A 22,186-nucleotide genomic window follows, 5' to 3' on the forward strand; every position below is an offset into this window, starting at 1 on the left:
TTACAACTTTAGGTGACTTTAGTCGAGAGGCCCAATTTATATGAATTCATACTCAAATACCACCGGGTGTGCCATTTGAGGTTCAACATAACACTGTCACATTTTCTGCCACTTAGACCAAATAAGCTTATGTGCAATTCCAATTCAGTCATGAGTCATCTAACTTAAATAGATGTTAATAGATGACATAGCTAGATGACCATCTCATTTCTTGGCCCCTCCCTGAAGTGTGACTCATTAACACGTATAAAATGAACATGTATTAACACAGTAGTAACACAGGCTGAGGAGTTCCTTCCCTATGCTTGTCTGCGGGCTCTGTGGGGAATGTACGGTTGACGTATGCCCAGAAATTCTGTAGTCTGTTAACGGTCAGGGACAAATTACAAAAGATAAACCCGGAGGAGATAGACGGAAGAAATCTCAACCAAGGATATCTAGACAACTAGAGATAGAATGAATGAGGGCAAGCCAAACGGAATGAATTAACACATTTAACAGAAAACTGTACATCTTGGAGAATAAATTATACACTTTCTAAAAGCAAAATTCTAAGGATTCTGCCCACAGTCTATTGGCAATATCTGTGGAGAAAATAGAAAGGCATTATTTTTACTAGCAGATGGCTTTTTTCTTTAGAGTGTAATACACATATATTACACAGATGGCAAATATCCAACAAGATGCAAGTTTAACATACTATCAGGTTAGCATAAAACTGTCCATCGCATTGACTATCAAAAATATGACTGGAACTTGACATGGCAGCATGTCTTCTGCAGGATAACTACTTGCCTGTCTGAATGTCCTTCCACAGAACCCAGGACTTTGACCGATCTTCAAAGACAATAAAGCAGCGGTGCTTGTCTTTATTTATCTGAGGGAGAGAAAAAAAATCAAGATCCTTTACTGCAAAATAACATAAGATATGTCTTAAATTGCATTTTATATTACATATCCAAATTAACACCAAATTGAAACTTCCCACCTAGTAACTAAATCTGCTTACCTTCGTGATAGTCCCCAAATAAAACAGGCCATCCGACCATCGGGCTAGGACCTCTTGTCCCTCTTCAAACTTGTTGCCCGTGTCCCCTCCATGTCTATCCTCCGCAGGGTGGACGCTGGTCAGGGACACTTGCGTCTTGCACTGCTGCGGATGGGATTGTGCTTTCTGCTGGTGGACCGGCAAGCGCTCTAATGCCGTTGAGTCTCTGTCGTATTGGGAGAGAGGTGAATTAATTCCTACATTGTCCAAAAACATAGGTGTCACTGTCAAGCGTTGTCATTGTATTGAAGCTACAGGCCAGTTGAGTCTCACCATATCTGAGACACAGACTAAAAGGGGATTCTTTCAATGGGAACACGGAAAGCCAAATCACATATTTTTTAAGTAACAGTAGCAAGCCATGTACGCTAATCAACAGAGAATAGCCTAGAATTTGACAGGCTGTGTCAACTCAGCTGTCAAGTAACTCATCATACTAGATATGTGAGAAAATTAACATTGTTGGTGCAATAAGTCCTTCACTAAAATGTATTTATCGGTTGTAAAATGGAGTGTTCGAACTCTCTCACTCTATGCAGCGTCACTTTCTCATTTTTTTCGTGGGCTAGCTAGCTAGCTAGCTGGACATTTGCATCCAGGATGAAATAATGAATTGATACAATTAGCTGCACATACGTTTTCAGTTCAATGGCTAGCTCGATACATCAGGTATGTAATTTGTCTTAGCAGTTGTCTACAGGCAGACAGGTCTCGAGCTATAATAACAGACGGAATGATTCTGGAGCGCACCCACAACCTCAGTGAATAACAAGGTATTTTGATAAGCTAGCGAGTTACCTCATTCGGTCAGTTAGGAGGGACAAAATGCAACATATATTTAAATACTCGGTCGTAACCGGTGATTGACGTCTTGTCTGAGTAGCGGGAAGACTCTTTGAAATGCACCTCTCAAAATGACACACTATAAATTTTGTTTAGAAAATAACAAACGGGTCATTCTCCCCTAATACATTCGCCATTTTTATTTCCCGCTGATATGGGAGTGCATTGTGGGAAGCGCTCGGTCAACCATGGCACAGAGAGGCCCAAGTCGGCGGGAAATCTGTCTCCAGCGTTGTTTCGCACACCAAGCAATGAGCTTTGTATGGAGGTCAATGAGACAGTGTCGAATTTGGTCAACAAAAAAATTTATGGCTTATTTGCTACGTGAGGTTTATTTGATCCAATAGAAGTTTCATACTGCTTAAAAGTTGTTAATAGTGTACTGATATAAGTAGGGCACGTGACATCCCGGCAACTTGGAGAAAAAACACTTTATATCGGAGTTGTCTCGAGATGGCTATGCATGTTCATTAAATGAGGCTAGTGGCATAGCGTCTCTCTCCATTGAATACTTGCGGTTGATGTCAACAACCATCATCTAATATATATATTTTTAAGAACAACAATCATGAGATGTATCCACCAATCCAAAGAAAAGAAAGGCGGGAGCGAGACAGTCAGCCATGCGGCTTTGTGGACAACGACTCCCATTGTGAGGGCGGAGAGACATTTATCTTGGCAGTATATCAATAATCTTTCACTAGATAACCCTCAACCTTCCAACCTAACCAACCTTTAATACATTTGAAAATGAAGGCAGGACACTTTTCTTTTCCACCCACGACCCACTTAAAAAATATATATGTTTTACTGTCAGGACCAGTCCAATTATTATTATCTACATTAATTGTTTAATCTCACCAAGACTGCATATCCAGCTCGTGAGTCCACAACTTAATTATAGTGTGCATAGTGGACATGGCAACCTACTATTCTGGAATATTTTTTAGTTTTGGAAAATGTATAGCTGTAGTAGACTAGCCTATAGTTATTAATATTTGTAATATTATTTTCATTCCAATGAAATATATGAATTAATCAACCGTCCACTTGTCAGCGCTAGAGAACCATACCCTGGACCATCTTCACTTCTGTTACAATAAGTCGTCCTGTACCATTGTGTATTGTTACATTGTGTAACAGTTACACATTTGTCACAATGAATGGCTGCAACATTGTTACTTTTTATGACTGCGAGCTGCTGTAATAGTCAAATTGTATGGCACATCCCAGCATTCATGAAATTCAGAATTAGTGAGAGAGAAGAGTTATAATTTATAAATGTATAATGATTTCATATAAATTATAATTATTTCGTAGGGAAGACTTCATAGAGAATATGATGGTTATGCATTACTTTGCACAGAGGAGATCAAAGCTTTTGCGTTGGCAAAAAAAATCTCCACAGCGCCATTATTTTCTGCGGTCTTTCTTGTGAGGTATGTGGCTGGTGATCAGCAGCTGCACCGGCAAGACAGCAGCGCTGCGACGTGCGTACAGAGCCAGGCTTTGGCTGTAACTACACTAAAGGGGAACTAAGAATAACTCTGTAACGGATATTTTCAGTGTTAATAGAACCTGTTCGAACGCATAGGAATGCACTGAATTGTGTAGCCTACGAACACGTCAAGGGCCGTCTTCTGCGCTCGAGCTTCACTCTCCATTTATTTGGATTCTCTTTCGCAGCATCGCGTATTGAGATGATCTATTTTTGTGATGGCGAGGCGTCTGTTTCCACGTGCCTGGATAAATAAATCATTCTATTTCCAGGTAACAATTCTAAACCGTTGTACAATTTATATTGACTGAGCTGAGTCTACAATCAACCGCGCCGCAAGAAGATTGACGTCGTGTGGCCACTGTCATCGACAGCTGTAGTGTGATTTTTGTCGTGCAATATTACGCACGCGGGACACAGTGCAGCCTCTTACAATTCTGAAGGGACTCAAATGTTCGCTTTATAGTAGCCTACACAGTAAGGCCAGAAGATAGTCACGTATTAGACATTTAGAGATTGAAAAGATAGTCTGGCTGCAATGCATATTATTGCATGCTGAAATTGTTGATGCTGCCATGAAGTGCGTCAATTTGGTTTGGAAAAATAGGCTACTCCTAAGAACTGGCAGAAATAAATGATGCCTGACTCGTTAATGTGATGTTATAGACTAGGGCACTAGGCTACACTTGATTGCATATAGCTTAATACACTCTTATTGAATGTAGGCTAATTCATTGGCTCAATGTAGTCCTGCTGTCCAATTTTCATAATATTGTTTTATATTTAATTACAAGTTGGAGATTTCTTAATAACAGGTCACCTCCAACAGTGGGAGGAGGATGTGGGTCACACAGTGTGTGTGTTTGTCTTTGTCTGTTAGTTTGTTTTGGGTTGGATAGAATGTAGAAAATTATATCTCACTTGGATGTGAAAGGTTCCCAATCCATCGCTATGGTAATGTTGACATTGCTCTCAGCGTCTGACAGGCTTGCTTTGCTTTTGTTAAATATGTAATGGAGACTTAGCTAATATGTAACTTATTCAAGCTCCTGAATACATTTCGGACTACTGGCTGTAGGGGTATGTTGAGGGCATTCAATAGCACATGATAATATTATATTTCCATGTTTAGCTGTACTTAACAGTTGTTCCACCATCTGTTAAAACACAGCATGTGGTGTATTCAGTGAGGGGAAATGTTCTGAACATTGCAGATATAATCAGAATGAATAGAGCACACACGATTCCCTGTTCTATCTGACAGACAATCATATCTGTTCTACACGACACATTTCTATCTGAACGTTCTGTAACACTACATCCTTCTGAACAGACCCCTGTTGTTAGAACAATATTACTACTCTCTGTAGAATGTGGCCTCTTGGCAGGAGGGTCAACAGAATATGCCTGCTACAGTGATTAATGAGGCGACCATAAATCCAAACAGCCTTGACCGAAGTGGTCCGAGACCAGACCAGACACCGGAAATGTAAACGTGGCTTAGCAAATCCATTTATTTATATATATTTCTTCCCATAGAGGCACTTTAGTTAAGCAGTTACATTGTTTCAACCTTTTGTCTGTACTTTTCTAGGATCCTAAGATTGCAGACACTTTATGTTTAGTATAGCCAGAGATAATGAAGTATAGCTGTTGTTTTTGCTAGTTTAGAAATAAAAGGATCCTTGACTACTTATTAATACACGTGGGTTGAGAGGTTTACAGAGTACTCAGTCCACCACCTGGCTGGCACCAAACCCCTTTCTATGTTGCCAGACTGTCATAGCAACAACGCTATGTGTTGGCAGGTCATGTAAGTACTTCACAATGCAAAAGGTTTGGCTGCCAAAGGCACAGTACTATTTGATTGCGAAGTGAAATACTGTCTGCCACAGGGTCTTTATGACCTCTAACAACCTATGAGTTCTCAGGCACATCAAAGGACGTTTCACCCTGTGTGAATTCCTGAGCCCCCCATGTTTTCCTGAGGTTACCACCACTTGCCAGTGTCTGGCTAGTTATTTTGAGCAACGCAAGGTCATAAAAAAGTTTAACTTTCCCTTCTTTATTGACAACACACTAACACAGCAAGGACATACTGTGTTTACTCAGTATATAAGAGTTGCCCATAAGAAGCAGTTATGTGAGAGAGCAACAGAGAAATAGATAGTCCCGTGTAGCTCAGTTGGTAGAGCATGGCGTTTGCAACGGCAGGGTTGTGGGTTCGATTCCCACGGGGTGCCAGTATGAAAAAAAAATGTATGCACTCACTCACTGTAAGTCGCTCTGGATAAGAGCGTCTGCTAAATGACTAAAATGTAAAAATACAGTGAGGGAAAAAGTATTTGATCCCCTGCTGATTTTGTACGTTTGCCCACTGACAAAGACATGATCAGTCTATAATTTTAATGGTAGGTTTATTTGAACAGTGAGAGACAGAATAACAACAAAATAATCCAGAAAAACGCATGTCAAAAATGTTATAAATTGATTTGCATTTTAATGAGGGAAATAAGTATTTGACCCCTCTGCAAAACATGACTTAGTACTTGGTGGCAAAACCCTTGTTGGCAATCACAGAGGTCAGATGTTTCTTGTAGTTGGCCACCAGGTTTGCACACATCTCGGGAGGGATTTTGTCCCACTCCTCTTTGCAGATCTTCTCCAAGTCATTAAGGTTTCGAGGCTGACGTTTGGCAACTCGAACCTTCAGCTCCCTCCACAGATTTTCTATGGGATTAAGGTCTGGAGACTGGCTAGGCCACTCCAGGACCTTAATGTGCTTCTTCTTGAGCCACTCCTTTGTTGACTTGGCCGTGTGTTTTGGGTCATTGTCATGCTGGAATACCCATCCACGACCCATTTTCAATGCCCTGCTGAGGGAAGGAGGTTCTCACCCAAGATTTGACGGTACATGGCCCCGTCCATCGTCCCTTTGATGCGGTGAAGTTGTCCTGTCCCCTTAGCAGAAAAACACCCCCAAAGCATAATGTTTCCACCTCCATGTTTGACGGTGGGGATGGTGTTCTTGGGGTCATAGGCAGCATTCCTCCTCCTCCAAACACGGCGAGTTGAGTTGATGCCAAAGAGCTCGATTTTGGTCTCATCTGACCACAACACTTTCACCCAGTTCTCCTCTGAATCATTCAGATGTTCATTAGCAAACTTCAGACGGGCCTGTATATGTGCTTTCTTGAGCAGGGGGACCTTGCGGGCGCTGCAGGATTTCAGTCCTTCACGGCGTAGTGTGTTACCAATTGTTTTCTTGGTGACTATGGTCCCAGCTGCCTTGAGATTATTGACAAGATCCTCCCGTGTAGTTCTGGGCTGATTCCTCACCGTTCTCATGATCATTGCAACTCCACGAGGTGAGATCTTGCATGGAGCCCCAGGCCGAGGGAGATTGACAGTTATTTTGTGCTTCTTCATTTTTGCGAATAATCGCACCAACTGTTGTTACCTTCTCACCAAGCTGCTTGGCGATGGTCTTGTAGCCCATTCCAGCCTTGTGTAGGTCTACAATCTTGTCCCTGACATCCTTGGAGAGCTCTTTGGTCTTGGCCATGGTGGAGAGTTTGGAATCTGATTGATTGATTGATTCTGTGGATAGGTGTCTTTTATACAGGTAACACGCTGAGATTAGGAGCACTCCCTTTAAGAGTGTGCTCCTAATCTCAGCTCGTTACCTGTATAAAAGACACCTGGGAGCCAGAAATCTTTCTGATTGAGAGGGGGTCCAATACTTATTTCCCTCATTAAAATGCAAATCAATTTATAACATTTTTGACATGCGTTTTTCTGGATTTTTTTGTTGTCATCCTGTCTCTCACTGTTCAAATAAACCTACCATTACATTTATAGACTGATCATTTCTTTGTCAGTGGGAAAACGTACAAAATCAGCAGGGGATCAAATACTTTTTTCCCTCACTGTAGCAAGGAGCAGTGTGGGATTGAGCAAGGCCAATAGGAAGTGCTATTCTTTCCTTCAGTATAAAGACAGTCTGTGCTATGTGTAAACTGCACAGACTGACCCTGGGCAGTAAACAGGTGATATTACCATTTTTACTGTTACTGTATTATTAAACATGTGTTAGTGGATGTTGCCTGTGGTGAGTTAAGTGGCAGGCCTGGCTTATGCAGTGATGCTTTTACTGTAGAGCTAGCCATGGTCTGGAGGGAGGGGATGCAGCATATCATGAGAGCCTTTATTGCGTAACAGTGCCAGGGAATGTGAAAATGACATACTGTAGGTAACGCATACAGTAGTAGACCCTTAGAAGCAAAGAGCAATGGACTGTGGGATAAATGTTACTCACACATGACAGAGCCCCTAACTGTCTACGAGTCAAAGGTCAACCAAAGGGCATGAAGTGTTAAACCTATTATTATATTCATTTTTGTTGCATCACGCTAACACAATTTGCATTTTGGCTCCTCATTGACTGCAACAGTTTCACTTATCAGACGGAAGCTAGTACTCATTTACATTTTAGCAGACGCTCTTATCCAGAGCGACTTACAGTTAGTGAGTGCATACATTTTCATACTGGCCCCCCGTGGGAAACGAACCCACAACCCTGGCGTTGCAAGCGCCATGCTCTACCAACTGAGCTACAGGGGACTAGTAGATGTGCAATTTTGATCTTACCTGTTTCAACTTGTTAGACTGGAGTATTATTACTGCATGCAAACTAAACACATCGATTAACACACACACCCACGCTCAGCTCCTCATCGAAACACAAGCACAAGCACAGGTAGAGGTAGTTACTCTCTGAAACTCACACAATGACTTTTCAGACATCCTCTGTCTGCCTACAGACCGTTCTCTTGTCAGATTATATAAGACCTGTGACATAGCCTTTAGGCCAGTGCTTGACTTGGGCTGGAGATCACCGGACCTGAGTACCGGCACCTCAAATTTTCTTCTGCTTGAGTTCCTCCACCGCTTATAGAATATCAGCTCAAACGTATTGAGGAGTTCCTGCACATAAATCCAATTTGTAAGTCGCTCTGGATAAGAGCGTCTGCTAAATGACTTAAATGTACATGTTAAATGTAAATAAATATAAACAGTACCGACACCTATTTCAGTCCAAGTCAAGCACTGCTTTAGCCTATTGGTTGTAACTCAATTGATTTTACAACTAGGCCTATGTCTCGAGTCTTCAAACACATAGACTCATCATGGAGCCTCATACCTACAGTGGGGGAAAAAAGTATTTAGTCAGCCACCAATTGTGCAAGTTCTCCCACTTAAAAAGATGAGAGAGGCCTGTAATTTTCATCATAAATACACGTCAACTATGACAGACAAAATGAGGAAAAAAAATCCAGAAAATCACATTGTAGGATTTCTAATGAATTTATTTGCAAATTATGGTGGAAAATAAGTATTTGGTCAATAACAAAAGTTTCTCAATACTTTTATATACCCTTTGTTGGCAATGACACAGGTCAAACGTTTTCTGTATGTCTTCACAAGATTTTCACACACTGTTGCTGGTATTTTGGCCCATTCCTCCATGCAGATCTCCTCTAGAGCAGTGATGTTTTGGGGCTGTCGCTGGGCAACACGGACTTTCAACTCCCTCCAAAGATTTTCTATGGGGTTGAGATCTGGAGACTGACTAGGCCACTCCAGGACCTTGAAATGCTTCTTACGAAGCCACTCCTTCGTTGCCCGGGCGGTGTGTTTGGGATCATTGTCATGCTGAAAGACCCAGCCACGTTTCATCTTCAATGCCCTTGCTGATGGAAGGAGGTTTTCACTCAAAATCTCACGATACATGGCCCCATTCATTCTTTCCTTTACACGGATCAGTCGTCCTGGTCCCTTTGCAGAAAAACAGCCCCAAAGCATGATGTTTCCACCCCCATGCTTCACAGTAGGTATGGTGTTCTTTGGATGCCACTCAGCATTCTTTGTCCTCCAAACACGACGAGTTGAGTTTTTACCAAAAAGTTATATTTTGGTTTCATCTGACCATATGACATTCTCCCAATCCTCTTCTGGATCATCCAAATGCACTCTAGCAAACTTCAGACGGGCCTGGACATGTACTGGCTTAAGCAGGGGGACACGTCTGGCACTGCAGGATTTGAGTCCCTGGCGGCGTAGTGTGTTACTGATGGTAGGCTTTGTTACTTTGGTCCCAGCTCTCTGCAGGTCATTCACTAGGTCCCCCCGTGTGGTTCTGGGATTTTTGCTCACCGTTCTTGTGATCATTTTGACCCCACAGGGTGAGATCTCGCGTGGAGCCCCAGATCGAGGGAGATTATCAGTGGTCTTGTATGTCTTCCATTTACTAATAATTGCTCCCACAGTTGATTTCTTCAAACCAAGCTGCTTACCTATTGCAGATTCAGTCTTCCCAGCCTGGTGCAGGTCTACAATTTTGTTTCTGGTGTCCTTTGACAGCTCTTTGGTCTTGGCCATAGTGGAGTTTGGAGTGTGACTGTTTGAGGTTGTGGACAGGTGTCTTTTATACTGATAACAAGTTCAAACAGGTGCCATTAATACAGGTAATGAGTGGAGGACAGAGGAGCCTCTTAAAGAAGAAGTTACAGGTCTGTGAGAGCCAGAAATCTTGCTTGTTTGTAGGTGACCAAATACTTATTTTCCACCATAATTTGCAAATAAATTCATTATAAATCCTACAATGTGATTTTCTGGATTTATTTTTCTCAATTTGTCTGTCATAGTTGACGTGTACCTATGATGAAAATTACAGGCCTCTCTCATCTTTTTAAGTGGGAGAACTTGCACAATTGGTGGCTGACTAAATACTTTTTTCCCCACTGTAAGTGACTGCCAGAGCCCTGTATCTTAAAGTATGTGTTAGCCCACACACACACACACTAAAGGGATCAGATCAGATAGTGTAGCAGCTTGTGCTCCCCTGGTGCCTTCAGCTAGCGAGGCTTTTGGGAGGGGAATATCTGATCCCTATCTGTTACCGCCTTTCTGTGAGGACAACACTGAAAGATGTGGGTCGTGTTCATTGGGGCATACAGTAGCAAAACAAAATGGAAACGAGCGTTTCTCATACAAGTTCAGATAGTTGGTTCCCATTTCACACCGTTTCAGAATTCAGATCGCTTTCTTTCATTTCGTGTCAGGTGAACACAACTCAGGACTCTCTCTCTCTCTCACGCTCACTCTCTCACACCCCTTTAAGCCATAACTCTGTCACTGTTCATTCTTCTCATCCCAAAACAACACCTCTCTAATCTCCAGCCCTGGTAATAGTTCTGATTAGAAATACCAAGTCAGAGAAAGTCGAAGGAGATTGGTCCCTGTCGTCTCACAAGGATCTTATTGGTCGCAGTTGACCTTTCTGACATGGTCTGATTCCAATATCCACACACTAGCATACCACTTAGTATGAATAAATGTATTGTCATGGCAATGGGGCAGGCCTTAACGTCAATCCCTGATTGGGCATGCAAAAGTAGTATGCTAATATGGACATTGGAACTTAGCCTCTGTCTGTATACAGCCCGATATCTTGTCATGTGATACGTGCCACAGCTGAAGTTGTAACTCAATTGATTTACAACTATGTCTCGAGCCGTCTATTACATTAGGATCAAACCAACACTTAACCCCAGAACTCTGTTGTTTAGTCTCAAAAGGGCCACCATCACCGTGGAAACTACAGTACTGCTGGGCTGTCAGTTGTTGGTCACATGACGATGTTGATTAGGAAGTGCTAATTAGTATACTGCCATTGACCAAGCTGGCCACATTTCTCCATCTCATGGCTAAATGGGGCATGTTCTTTATGTTCCCGCTCCATTTGTTTGTACTGTAGATGCGTGTGTATGTGTCATATTTAAAGTCTGTGGTTCCCAACCTTTTTTGGTTACTGTACCACCAACTGAATTTTGCTCTGCCCGGAGTACCCCTGAAGTACCCCCTCATGTGCATTTTACCAGTAGGCCTATGGTCTCATGACTCTTCTCAAGTACCCCCAGGGGTCCTAGTACCCCTGATTGGGAACCACTGTTATAAGTCATAACAGAATAGCTCACCTTAGCCAGATCATGAAATTAATAATAATAATAAATAATAATGAAATTAATGGAAAATCCATTGTTTCTGATGCATTGAAAATCGAATAACATCTATCAACTGAACTTAAGATATAATCAGTTATATCAGATGGTATGATGTTTACTATGTAGGGTAGGGACTCGGCACACTGTATAATCTCACAACATGATATGGTAGGGAATGTGAAGACATGTTGAATGAAGCAACCAACCAACCCTCTTTCTCTGTTTGACCCCTGCAGGCTCGCATCTCCTTTGTGCGGGTGAAATACCTGTTCCTCACCTGGCTGACAGTGTTCGTGGGGGGCTGGGTGATCTATGTCCAGTACTCCAACTACACTGAGCTCTGCCGAGGACATGAGTGCAAGAACGCCATAGTGAGTACGGACACATCTGTCATATCATATCCATGATCCACTTATTTTTTTATTAGGAGTGGGAACTTTCATATTTTTATGCTTTTATTGATAGACGGTCAGTAGGGGGGACAGGAACAGTGGTGTAAAGTACTTAAGTAAAAATACTTTATAGTACTACTTAAGTAGTTTTTTGGGGTATCTGTACTTTACTTTACTATTTATATTTTTGCCAACTTTTACTTTTACTTCACTACATTCCTAAAGAAAATAATGTACTTTTTACTCCATACATTTTCCCTGACACCCAAAAGTACTCGTTACATTTTGACAGGAAAATGGTCCAATTCACACACTTATCAAGAAAACATCCCTGGTCATCCCTACTGCCTCTGACCTGGCGGACTCACTAAACACAAATGCTTCGTTTCTAAATTCAGTCTGAGTGTTGGAGTGTGCCCCTGGCTATCCGTCAATAAAAAAAAACAAGACCAATTGTGCCGTCTGGTTTGCTTAATGTAAGGAATTTGAAATGGTTTATACTTTTACTTTTACTTTTGATACTTAAGTACATTTAAAACCAAATACTTTTAGACTTTTACTGGGTGACTTTCACTTTTACTTGAGTCATTTTCTATTAAGGTATCTTTACTTTTACTCAAGTATGACAATTCAGTACTTTTTCCACCACTGGACAGGAATGACAGGAGGAGTGTGTCAAACAGGCTGTGGGCCAGATTGGAATGATGACACAATATGGGGGCGGACGATCGGCGGCACTAACTGCTAGACCACGACCCAGTTCTACTGTGGTACTGGAGCAAGTGGTGGTAGTAGTAGTAGTAGCACTGCTGTAGTGTAGAATCATCAACTAGAAGCCCAAACAGATATAACATTTGACTAAAATATAATCATTTCAAGCCTTGCTTACATTTGTATACAATCACATATATCTCTCTATTATGCGGAATTATGGGAATACTTCGGAACAGATTTCTCAAATTAAAATAACTTGCAGCTTATTTGATGGTGTTTTTACTGTATTTTATGTCCAACAATTTAAAAAATACAATGAAATAAAAAACGTTTTGCTCAGAAAACTTGGGGGGCCAAATGAAATCACCCACGGGCCAAATTCGGCTTGCGGCCGCCGGTTGGGGATCCCTGGTACAAGGCATCACCCATTTTCATACTCCACAGTTTGACATCATCCATCTCATTCAACCGTTGAGGGTTAGAGCACTGAGGCGAATGAAGCTTACAGACGCAAAGGCTCAAGGACAAGCTATTTGGCATTCGGACCGTTGCTGTTACCAAAACAGCAACCACGAGACTGATTTCATTCCTACTTGGCTAAACATTGTCACCCAGTGTTCATGTAGCATGATAGCGTCAAACAGAGAAAGAAGTTAGTGAAAGGTCTTTGGGCAGTCTGTAGCAGTTCACTTTCATCTTAAGTGAAGTGTTGTTTGTTTTGACCATAGAAATAAAAACAATAGAGAGGTCACTAAGATTCAAATCCGTGTCACAAGCAGTCTGCAATCTTGTTTTAGCTCTATGCTCTATGGTTCTGACTTTGTAATACCTAGCATATTGTTGTATTGAGTAAATAAATGGACAGGAAGAGACTAACACCAACCCTTCTCCACTTCTCAGTGTGATAAATACAGGAGGGGCATCATCGACGGCTCGGCCTGCAGCAGCCTTTGTGACAAAGACACCCTCTACCTGGGCAGATGTCTCTCTACCAGCCCCGAACACCAGGTGAGGTAACAGACCATGACCCTCCCTTTGAGCTGCAGGGGTTACTGTACTGCTGGGCTCTACGCTTACCTTTTTTTTAACAAAGGAGCACGTTTGCGCCTAAGTTGAAAAATGTAGGCGCACACAAAGAAATGTAGGAGCAAAATGAAACATATTTGAGATAATAAAGCTAGAATCCTTAATTTTTCTAGCCGCACTGGTGCTCCTAAATACAAATTCCAGGTCGCACAGCAAAATATTTAGCCACATATGCGAGTAAAATGGTCGCACTGTAGAGCCCTGTACTGGACACGTTGTCTTGGTCTGTACTAAGTACAGATCCAGGATCAGGAAAATCAACCTTAGATCAGTGCATCTAGGGACAACCTACTACGACCCGGACTTACAGCCCTAATGTCGACTCAAGAAGGCACTTCGGCAAGTGCCAGTATGTAGCCAATGGTTTTATTGAAGGGTGTGGTGTCTTTAGTAGAAGTTCACTATAGTATTTCCACACATAATCAGACCAGAAGAATAAGTCAGAACCATTGGTTCTTCTTATCGACTGTAGGTGTATAATAATGTAATTCCACTAACTTGGGTCTGGTTGTCCTCATCGTTCCCCTTGCCTGGGCCCTCAGGTGTACACAGGTGGTTGGGGTGACCTGGACGGGGTGATCCGCTGCCGGGTGGGGGAGGTGCTGCACTATGAGCTGGGAGAAGAGCCGGAGCCCAGGAAGGAGGCTGCAGTCTTCGACAAACCCACCCGCGGCACGTCTGTGGAGAAGTTCAGAGAGATGGTCTTCAACCACCTGAAGGTTTTGGAACTCCTGCTGCTTTGACTTTAGCAGATGCTGTGTCACAATGGCAACATCATCAGCATAGTATAGCATAACAACTATAATTAGTGTCTTTGTTGAAAGGGATTTTGTCATTTCACTAGCAGTTTTACCAAAATCTCCAGATTGAGGATAAGGTCATCAGCTTAACTTCTTTCTCGTTTCCTCCTACCTCCCCTTCCCTCAATCCTTCCATCTCCAGTCAAAGTTGGGCGAGCAGGCCAACCTGGCCAGCCTGGTGACCCAGATCCTCACCGTCGCCGACGGCAATAAGGACGGGCACGTCTCCCTCCCCGAGGCCCGTTCAGCCTGGGCTCTTCTCCAGTTGGACGAGGTGCTGCTGGGCCTGCTCCTCCAGGACCGGGGCCACACCCCCCGGCTGCTGGGCTTCTGTGGGGACCTGTACGTGACCGAGAGGGTCCCCTACGGCCCCTTGTACGGTGTCAGCCTCCCCTGGCCCCTGGAGGCCTGGGTCCCCAGTGGGGCCCGACGCAGCATGGACCAGTGGTTCACGCCCTCTTGGCCCCGCAAGGCCAAGATCTCCATGGGCCTCCTGGAGCTAGTGGAGGACATCTTCCACGGCACCTACGGCAGCTTCCTCATGTGCGACCTGAGCGCCGATCACTTTGGCTACACGGACCGCCACGACCTCCGCCTCACCGACCCCAGGGCCATCGTCTCCGAGGACGCGTTCCGGCAAACCATGCGCTCGCTGCACTGCGAGAAGGACGACGACTGTGTGCTGGGGACGGACTGCCGGACATCGTGCGATGTGGCTCAGAGACGATGCAGGGAGGAGGTGACCCAGCCCAACCTGGCCAAAGCATGCGGGGCGCTGAGGGACTACCTTCTGAGAGGGGTGCCATCAGAGCTGAGGGAGGAGTTGGAGAGACAGCTGTACGCCTGCATGGCCCTCAGAGGCTCGGCGGGACAGATGGACATGGAGCACTCCCTGATCCTGAACAACCTCAAGGCCCTGCTGTGGAAACAGATCTCCCATACTAAAGACTCGTGATGAGGGGACAACACAACCAAGTCCTCAAAGACCTGACTCATGCTCAAATACTTAAAGGAAAGATTCACCCATTTTGAATGTTATATCGTTTTTGTGCATCTCTGAGCAATATTCTATGGATTCCCGGGGTCATTTCATGTTGTCACGTGTATCTGAGCTATTGCTGTTCAAGCAGGCAGAAATACACACAATATAACATTCAAAATGGGTGAATCACAAAAACTCTACCACTTTGGGTGGATCGTTCATTTTAGACATACTACATTGTTTTTTTTACCACGTTTTGCTGACTGTCATTGGAAGAATGATAATTATAATTAATGTTCAGGATGCTGGAAAATAACTGTAGATCTGCTGTTTGACGGGTCTCATTGGAGTCTTGTTTTTCCCTCTTGGAAAAAACTGATGGAACATTTTAAGTGGTAGTAGTTTAGTAGTTGTATGAACTACACATTTGAAGTACACTTGCACATTATATGAAGACTGAAGCATGTTTCGGTTTCTTAAATGGACAATGTGACCAAGAAATATATCAGAAGAAACTGAGTATTATAGAGGTCTAAGGTATTGTCCTTCCTCCTAAGTGTGCACTTGTTCCCTTCTCTTATTTGAAAGGAAATGACTGGTATAAGAAATATGGTGGAAACTCCCTGTAGTCCATACCTCGACTAATCCAATGCCTTTAGATTTATGGGAAATAGTGGATAGTGTACACTTCAGGAGATATTATTGGGACGCACCCAGGAGTCGTCCACGTCGCTGGACATTACCACCCTCACTTGTTTATTGGCATACAGCAATGCTGAATCAGCCTATGACGAACCATTATGCTTGGTTTGTGTACCATGTACATTTCTCACGAAGAACACTTGTAGTTTTCCACTAACCATGGAGTGTATTATGAATACTAGTGCCATAAACAAGAGATCATGCTGAAAATACTGTAATAGACTTGGAACTAGTCTCACGTTTTTGTATGGATGTTTGACTACCACTTGTGAAGGAGGTACTGTACATGGAATGCTTGCTGTATTTGACTCCGTTTCTACATTCTTTCAAGCGCGACCTTTATAAACAAGGAGGTCACACTTTGTATGTCTTTTAAACAGGAAACCCCGTCTGATGTGGTTTCTGAAGGAGCTGAAGCTCATAGCTGCTGTTGCCGGATGAATTGTATCAATATAGATGTATGTTTTCCTTGAAGTTTGAACCAGCATGATTTTGCACAATAAAACCACATACCACTCACTGTGGTCTCATCTTAGTTTCTTTGTCAGCTGAGTTGTTGATTATCCTGACTGTAGTGTGCAGTGACTGAGTGAGGAAATGTAATACCTAATACGTTCCGTCATACTCAATTACTAGTAAAAAAGGTTACTAAGATGTTAAAAATGGAAAACATGAGAATCTATCAGGTCTATCATTCAATCACACCAGAATTTCCCCAAAATGTCGTTAAGACACACCACACACGGGCAGTGTTTCCATAGAGAGCAAAGTGATGAAGAACGTCATTTGCAATACATTTATTAAGCCAATGGTGTGGTGTGTCTTTGGAACGGGCAGTGGTCCCCGTCCCTCTAACCGTCCGCTGCCTCGGCTTCCTGTGCTCGTAGAAAGCTGGCCTTTTTCTGGGCGACGCGGTCCTTTCTCTGTGCCAGCGAAAGTTTGGCACGGTTCCACCTGCGACAGAAAACAATGCCCCGATTACCCATCAGCACAATAAACAAGATTAATGGCAGACCGCTCAATGTTGATGCTATAAGTGGATCTACAGTATACAGTCGCTTCTCTCAGCCCCGTCTTGAAAGGACAATGGACATCAGCCGTTGCAAATGAAGGACCAACTACATTTTGCTCAGCGTACTTCGTATCATCATCAAGAAGCACTACCCCAATGCACAATTTCAAAGCATTCCCATGTGGATAGCCAGCAACGGTGACAAACCCACCTCTTCTTTTTGACGTCTTTTTTGGGTTTCTTTTCGTGTACTGGGTTCTCTCGGATGGCGGCGTGTGCTTTTTTGTACATCTCCTCTACCTGAAAGAACAACACATTGTTTAGACAGGTAGGGTAGCAGTTCTGGACGAGTCACAGAAAACCAACAGCCTTTCAGCACTGGTAATTCATCTTGCTTCTCTCAGCCCCGTCTTGAAAGAACAAAAAAACATCAGCCGTCGCAATTGAAGGACCAACTACATATTGCTCAGAGATCTTGGAATCATCATCAAGAAGCAGTGAATTTAACAACTTTACGTGTCAGAAAGGAATTGCCAAACCAACTGATACCCTCCCATTACAGGACCAGGAGTGACTACCATCAGTCTGGCAGGCATTACATTTCTACTGTCTGACTCAGTGGGATGTGCCAATGGACTTACTGTGTCTGGCGTGACTCCGTTCTTTATGAAGCGCGAGAACTGTTTCTTGTAGGCGTCTTCGTCCTCCTCCATCAGGTAACTCATGTAGTCCGACACGTTCATGCCCATGATGTGTTTGCGATGCATCTCTGCGTTGAACTCTTTGCTCTCCATGTCGTAGCCAGGGAATCGTTTCGTGCTGAGGAGGAGACGATGGTGATACCACACTGGATTACTTTGGTTGATTTAGTGTCCAGTGACTTTGAATAGTCAAATAAAAACACGTTCTTCATATTCACATTTTATAATGACAAAGGCCATGGCTTATTACAGGGCCGATGGTCTGGTCTTGGCCATTCATTATTCAAACATTTCCACAGCGAAGACCAAGAGAAGAAACATGGACACATTGTATCTCCCGACAGGATCCGCAGTGAGGAGTTCAGCCTTCACTACAGGTTTATGAGAGAACTATCATCCTGTACCCCTCTGTGTTGGTCATATAGGACACTTCAGGTCCTAGATGGGCAAAAGAGGGGATACAGCTGCACTTAAAGGGATAGTTCATGATTTTGGCAACGAAGCCATTTACCTACTTCCCCCAGTGTCAGATAAACTCAGATACCATGTGTCTCTGCGTCCAGTATGAAGGAAGTTAGTTTTGCGCGCCAATGCTAACCAGCGTTAGCACAATGACTGCTAATCTCAGGAACAGCTAGCATGCTAGCTAACGCTACTTAGCAATTGCACTGACGCTTGTTAGAAACTTCCTTCATACTGGACGAAGAGACATAAAAATGGTATCCCTTGTTCATCTGACTGGGGGGGAAGTAGATAAAATAACTTAATTGCCAAAATCTCGAACTATCACTAACTAACCTGTGAGGAATTGAGAGGCCACCGTCAACGGCGCCCTTTAGTGCTCCGAACACCTTGTTTCCTGTCGACGTCCTGGCGAGCCCAGCGTCTAGGAAACACGTGAAGGCCCCTGGCTGGCCATCTATACTCTCCACGTTGAACTCATCTCCGGTCACTTCCACCTGGCCCTCGTACACCTGGTCCAGGCCGAACTTGTTCAGCAGCTGAGGAGAGACAAAGATGTTTCATTAGAGAAATGCAGTCTAACATTCAGCAGCAACCCCTTTTGACAATTCACATCGTCTAATGAATAGAAGCTTGCTAAACTGAAAATGTGTTGCATTAACTGTGCTGTTGGACATCAGACTGAGCCGACTGTCAAAGCAGGTAAGGAATATGCCCACACCAGATTACCCCCCCCTCAAAACAAATAGTTCAGTGTATTAGACAACAAAATGATAAGCTTGTACTAGCATCAGAAAACTATACACGAAAAGGGAAGTCCACACAGGTCAGATCTGTCTTGGGTTTGTCAGCACAATGATACTGGTACAGGATGTGGTGGAAGGTGTTAGTCAAAATTCACCAAACCCCTGACATCAGCAACAATTCCTTTCCCTTAAATTTTTTTTAAAAAAATCCTTTGCCAGTTGAATCACAGTGACGTTGTCAACCAGAGTCTGTACGCTCACGCATATGTAGTCATCTCTATGGGATTGCACAATGACGTGCATGTAGCTATGCATTCTTCTCTGTATGAGACTTCAGTATGTGTATGAATACAATATGTGTGTTAGCATGCCATAGTGTGTGACCCTTACCCTCCGGGCCAGCAGAAGGCCTGTGCAGTAGGCTGCAGCATAGTTTGTCAGTCCCACGGTGATGCCATACTTGGGCAGCTCATGGGAGTAGGCAGCACCGACAATCTGGTCTCCCTCGATCTTGGCGTAGGCGATCTGAAGAAATAGATAAAAGTGGTGAGGGCCAGGATGTGGTTTCCATATCTAAATAGTTGTTGAAATCCCACCAAGCCTATACACAGCAGCCCTCCATAGCACTCACCTGGCAGCAGATATCTCTGTTGGAGAACCTCACGATCATCCTGTACTTGGGTGTGTTGTACTTGTTCTTGTCTTGGATGACCAGGCGCTTACGGGCAAAGTAGTCAGTTTTCCCCTCTGTCAAAAACAAATCACACTACTGGTTAGTATGCCAGCATTTGCCAATAGTCTAGGAATTGGCTATTTCCTATCTTCAGCACATCGAATAGTAGTTAATTAATCTTGCTTCTCTCAGCCTTATCTTGAAAGAACAAAAACCATCAGCTGTTGCAAATGAAGGACCAACTACAAATTGCTCAGAGATCTTGGAATCATCATCAAGAAGCAGCTAATTTAACACACAAGTTGACAACTGGTTAGTATTCCAGCATTCACCATTAAAATAAATAAGCCAATTAAAACACTGTTTGTTCTAGAATCTATTGAGACAGTGGTTCGCCAAAGGGGGAGTACATGTGCATTACATCAACAATTTTTTTATTTATTATTCACCTCGCCTTCTCCTGAATTTCACCTGGTATCTCTTGAAGTACGCCTTACTTTTCACTACTTTCACGAAGCCCTGTGGAGAGGAGATGTGAGACAGCTGCCATTGCATATTTCTGGTGACAGGGGTGTCACTCAGCTAACGTGCAATAAATATTCCTGCAGTGTAACTTCTCCATGGCACAGCTAACTAGGACTGTTGAAACACTTTCTTCAGACTGGTGGCCAACTTGCAAACTTAACTTGCTAGCTAACTAGGACTTCCAAGCAAGAGTATCGACGGACAACTTCTTCACACCATGATCAGTTTAATTGTCATGGAAGATAAGCAGGCCGATATCAACAACAAACACGTTTTTATGCAATTGGCATGACATCATTTATTAATAGGAATAACTAGGAAATGTCGAAGTAAGGCCTTTGAGCGCCATATCGCCACGCTGGAACCTAGCCTGCAGCTAGCATTCTGCTGACCGATGAAAGTTTACGGCACAAATCCAACGTCATCCATTTACAAAGAAACGAACATCAGACATGGAAGCGAATAAGACAAGTAATAGCATAAAATGTTTCATGTTGACAGTATATGATGACAATTTATTTACCATTTTTGCAGTTTTTCCAACTTCTCTGTTGACAGCCTTTTCCAGGTAGCTGCAGAGAGCTGGTAAAATATGCTGACGTTGCAGGCAGGATATGTGTTCTGTGAATAGAAACGGTAATGTACCCTCCCTAGTGGATTGGAGGAGAAGTTGTATGAATATTAACAAAGATTATCAAATAAAATGTATCTGATATTAGTAGCTTCGGCTAGAATATTAGTCTCTGATGTGTCTCCTATCTGTGCAAGGCTGCAAGCAAAGTTGCAAAATATTTACGCTTTTGCAAGAATAATTATGCTGTCCTCTCAATTATGGATTTCACCATAATGAAAGCAAAGCCACAATACACATACAACAAGGAAATAAAACTAACACCCATGAAACTACATTCAAAATAAATTCTGACTAGGTAAAGAATCCCTGTATACTTCTACATGACATTGTGTGGTAAAACTATCTCTGTTTGTTTCCCCTCTAGCACCACTGGCTGTTCTTACTATGATGATAATAAACCATCACAAAATGTCAAGTTTGAATGTAAAGTGCACAGGTACAGTGAAATGCCTTTTTTGCAAGCTCCAAACCCAACAATGCAGTAATCAATATCAATTTAGCACTAAAAATAACAAGGTAGAATAAAAACACACCAGAAATAGAAATAAGGGTAATTGTCCTGGCTTATATTTACCAAGACACCAGCAGAGAGCAGCAGCAACCCATTCCAGTGTACAGTAGCCCAGCCCTGTGCAGTATGTGATCTCAGAATTAGGCATTTGAGCCACTCTTCCACATGGGGTTGGTGGCACCTTAATTGGGGAGGACAGGCTCGTGGTAATGGCTGGAGCGGAATCAGTGGAATGGTATCAAACACATGGGTTCCATGCCATTCCATTCGCTCATTTCCAGCCATTATTATGAGCCGTCTTCCCCTCAGCAGCCTCCACTGCTCACTACCTATGCTAGGCATGGCATTCCTGAAATTCCAATAACAGTGTTTAAAAAGGATGTAGCTGTGCATCAGAGGAGGCTGGTGAGAGGAGCTATAGGAGGATGGGCTCATTATAATGACTGGAATGGAAACCATAAAATGGTATCAAACACGTTAAACATATAGAAACCACATGTTTGACTCCGTTCCATTTATTCCATTCCAGCCATTACAATGAGCCTGTCCTCCTATAGCTCCTCCCACCAGCCTCCTCTACTGTGCAGGGGTATTCAACTCTTACCCTACGAGGTCCGGAGCCTGCTGGTTTTCTAATGTACCTGATAATGAATTGCACCCACTAGTGTACCAGGTCTAAATCCATCCCTGATTAGAGGGGAACAATTTAAAAAAGCAGTGGAAGTGCTTCGAGGTCAAGAGTTGAATTTGAGGGACCTATAGCCTATATACTTTGTACTGTTTCGAAGGAG

General features: G+C 43.1%; 2 protein-coding genes across 2 annotated transcripts; one reads left to right on the forward strand and one right to left on the reverse strand.

Moving 5' to 3' along the window:
• The first annotated feature begins 3,407 nt into the window (after window positions 1–3,407).
• Window positions 3,408–16,830, forward strand: dipk1aa (divergent protein kinase domain 1Aa). Its single transcript, XM_084182915.1, has 5 exons — window positions 3,408–3,661; window positions 11,692–11,826; window positions 13,462–13,569; window positions 14,190–14,366; window positions 14,590–16,830. Exons 1-5 carry the CDS (start codon window positions 3,608–3,610, stop codon window positions 15,400–15,402), a joined length of 1,287 nt encoding a protein of 428 aa, XP_084039041.1. The 5' UTR covers window positions 3,408–3,607; the 3' UTR covers window positions 15,403–16,830.
• An 83-nt stretch (window positions 16,831–16,913) lies between these two features.
• Window positions 16,914–20,869, reverse strand: LOC311146420 (large ribosomal subunit protein uL18-like). Its single transcript, XM_084182926.1, has 8 exons — window positions 20,774–20,869; window positions 20,175–20,244; window positions 19,684–19,799; window positions 19,443–19,577; window positions 18,643–18,845; window positions 17,785–17,962; window positions 17,355–17,443; window positions 16,914–17,085 (listed from the first exon to the last, which is right to left on the reverse strand). The coding sequence occupies exons 1-8, from the start codon at window positions 20,774–20,776 to the stop codon at window positions 16,983–16,985; spliced, it is 897 nt and encodes a 298-aa protein (XP_084039052.1). The 5' UTR covers window positions 20,777–20,869; the 3' UTR covers window positions 16,914–16,982.
• Window positions 20,870–22,186: the final 1,317 nt, after the last annotated feature.

This window comes from Coregonus lavaretus (genome assembly GCF_964263955.1).
Source record: "Coregonus lavaretus genome assembly, chromosome: 19".
NCBI lineage: Eukaryota > Metazoa > Chordata > Actinopteri > Salmoniformes > Salmonidae > Coregonus > Coregonus lavaretus.

What these genes read in the sequence shown, in the direction of transcription:
- dipk1aa (XM_084182915.1), top strand. Translation starts at nt 3,608, where the DNA reads ATGGCGAGGCGTCTGTTTCCACGTGCCTGGATAAATAAATCATTCTAT. An exon ending in ATAAATCATTCTATTTCCAG is followed by an intron (nt 3,662 to 11,691) that starts GTAACAATTCTA and finishes TGACCCCTGCAG; the next exon opens with GCTCGCATCTCCTTTGTGCG. An exon ending in TGGTCTTCAACCACCTGAAG is followed by an intron (nt 14,367 to 14,589) that starts GTTTTGGAACTC and finishes TTCCATCTCCAG; the next exon opens with TCAAAGTTGGGCGAGCAGGC.
- LOC311146420 (XM_084182926.1), bottom strand. An exon ending in GGCCTCTCAATTCCTCACAG is followed by an intron (nt 17,963 to 18,642) that starts GTTAGTTAGTGA and finishes TCTCCTCCTCAG; the next exon opens with CACGAAACGATTCCCTGGCT. An exon ending in ACGGAGTCACGCCAGACACA is followed by an intron (nt 17,444 to 17,784) that starts GTAAGTCCATTG and finishes TTGTTCTTTCAG; the next exon opens with GTAGAGGAGATGTACAAAAA.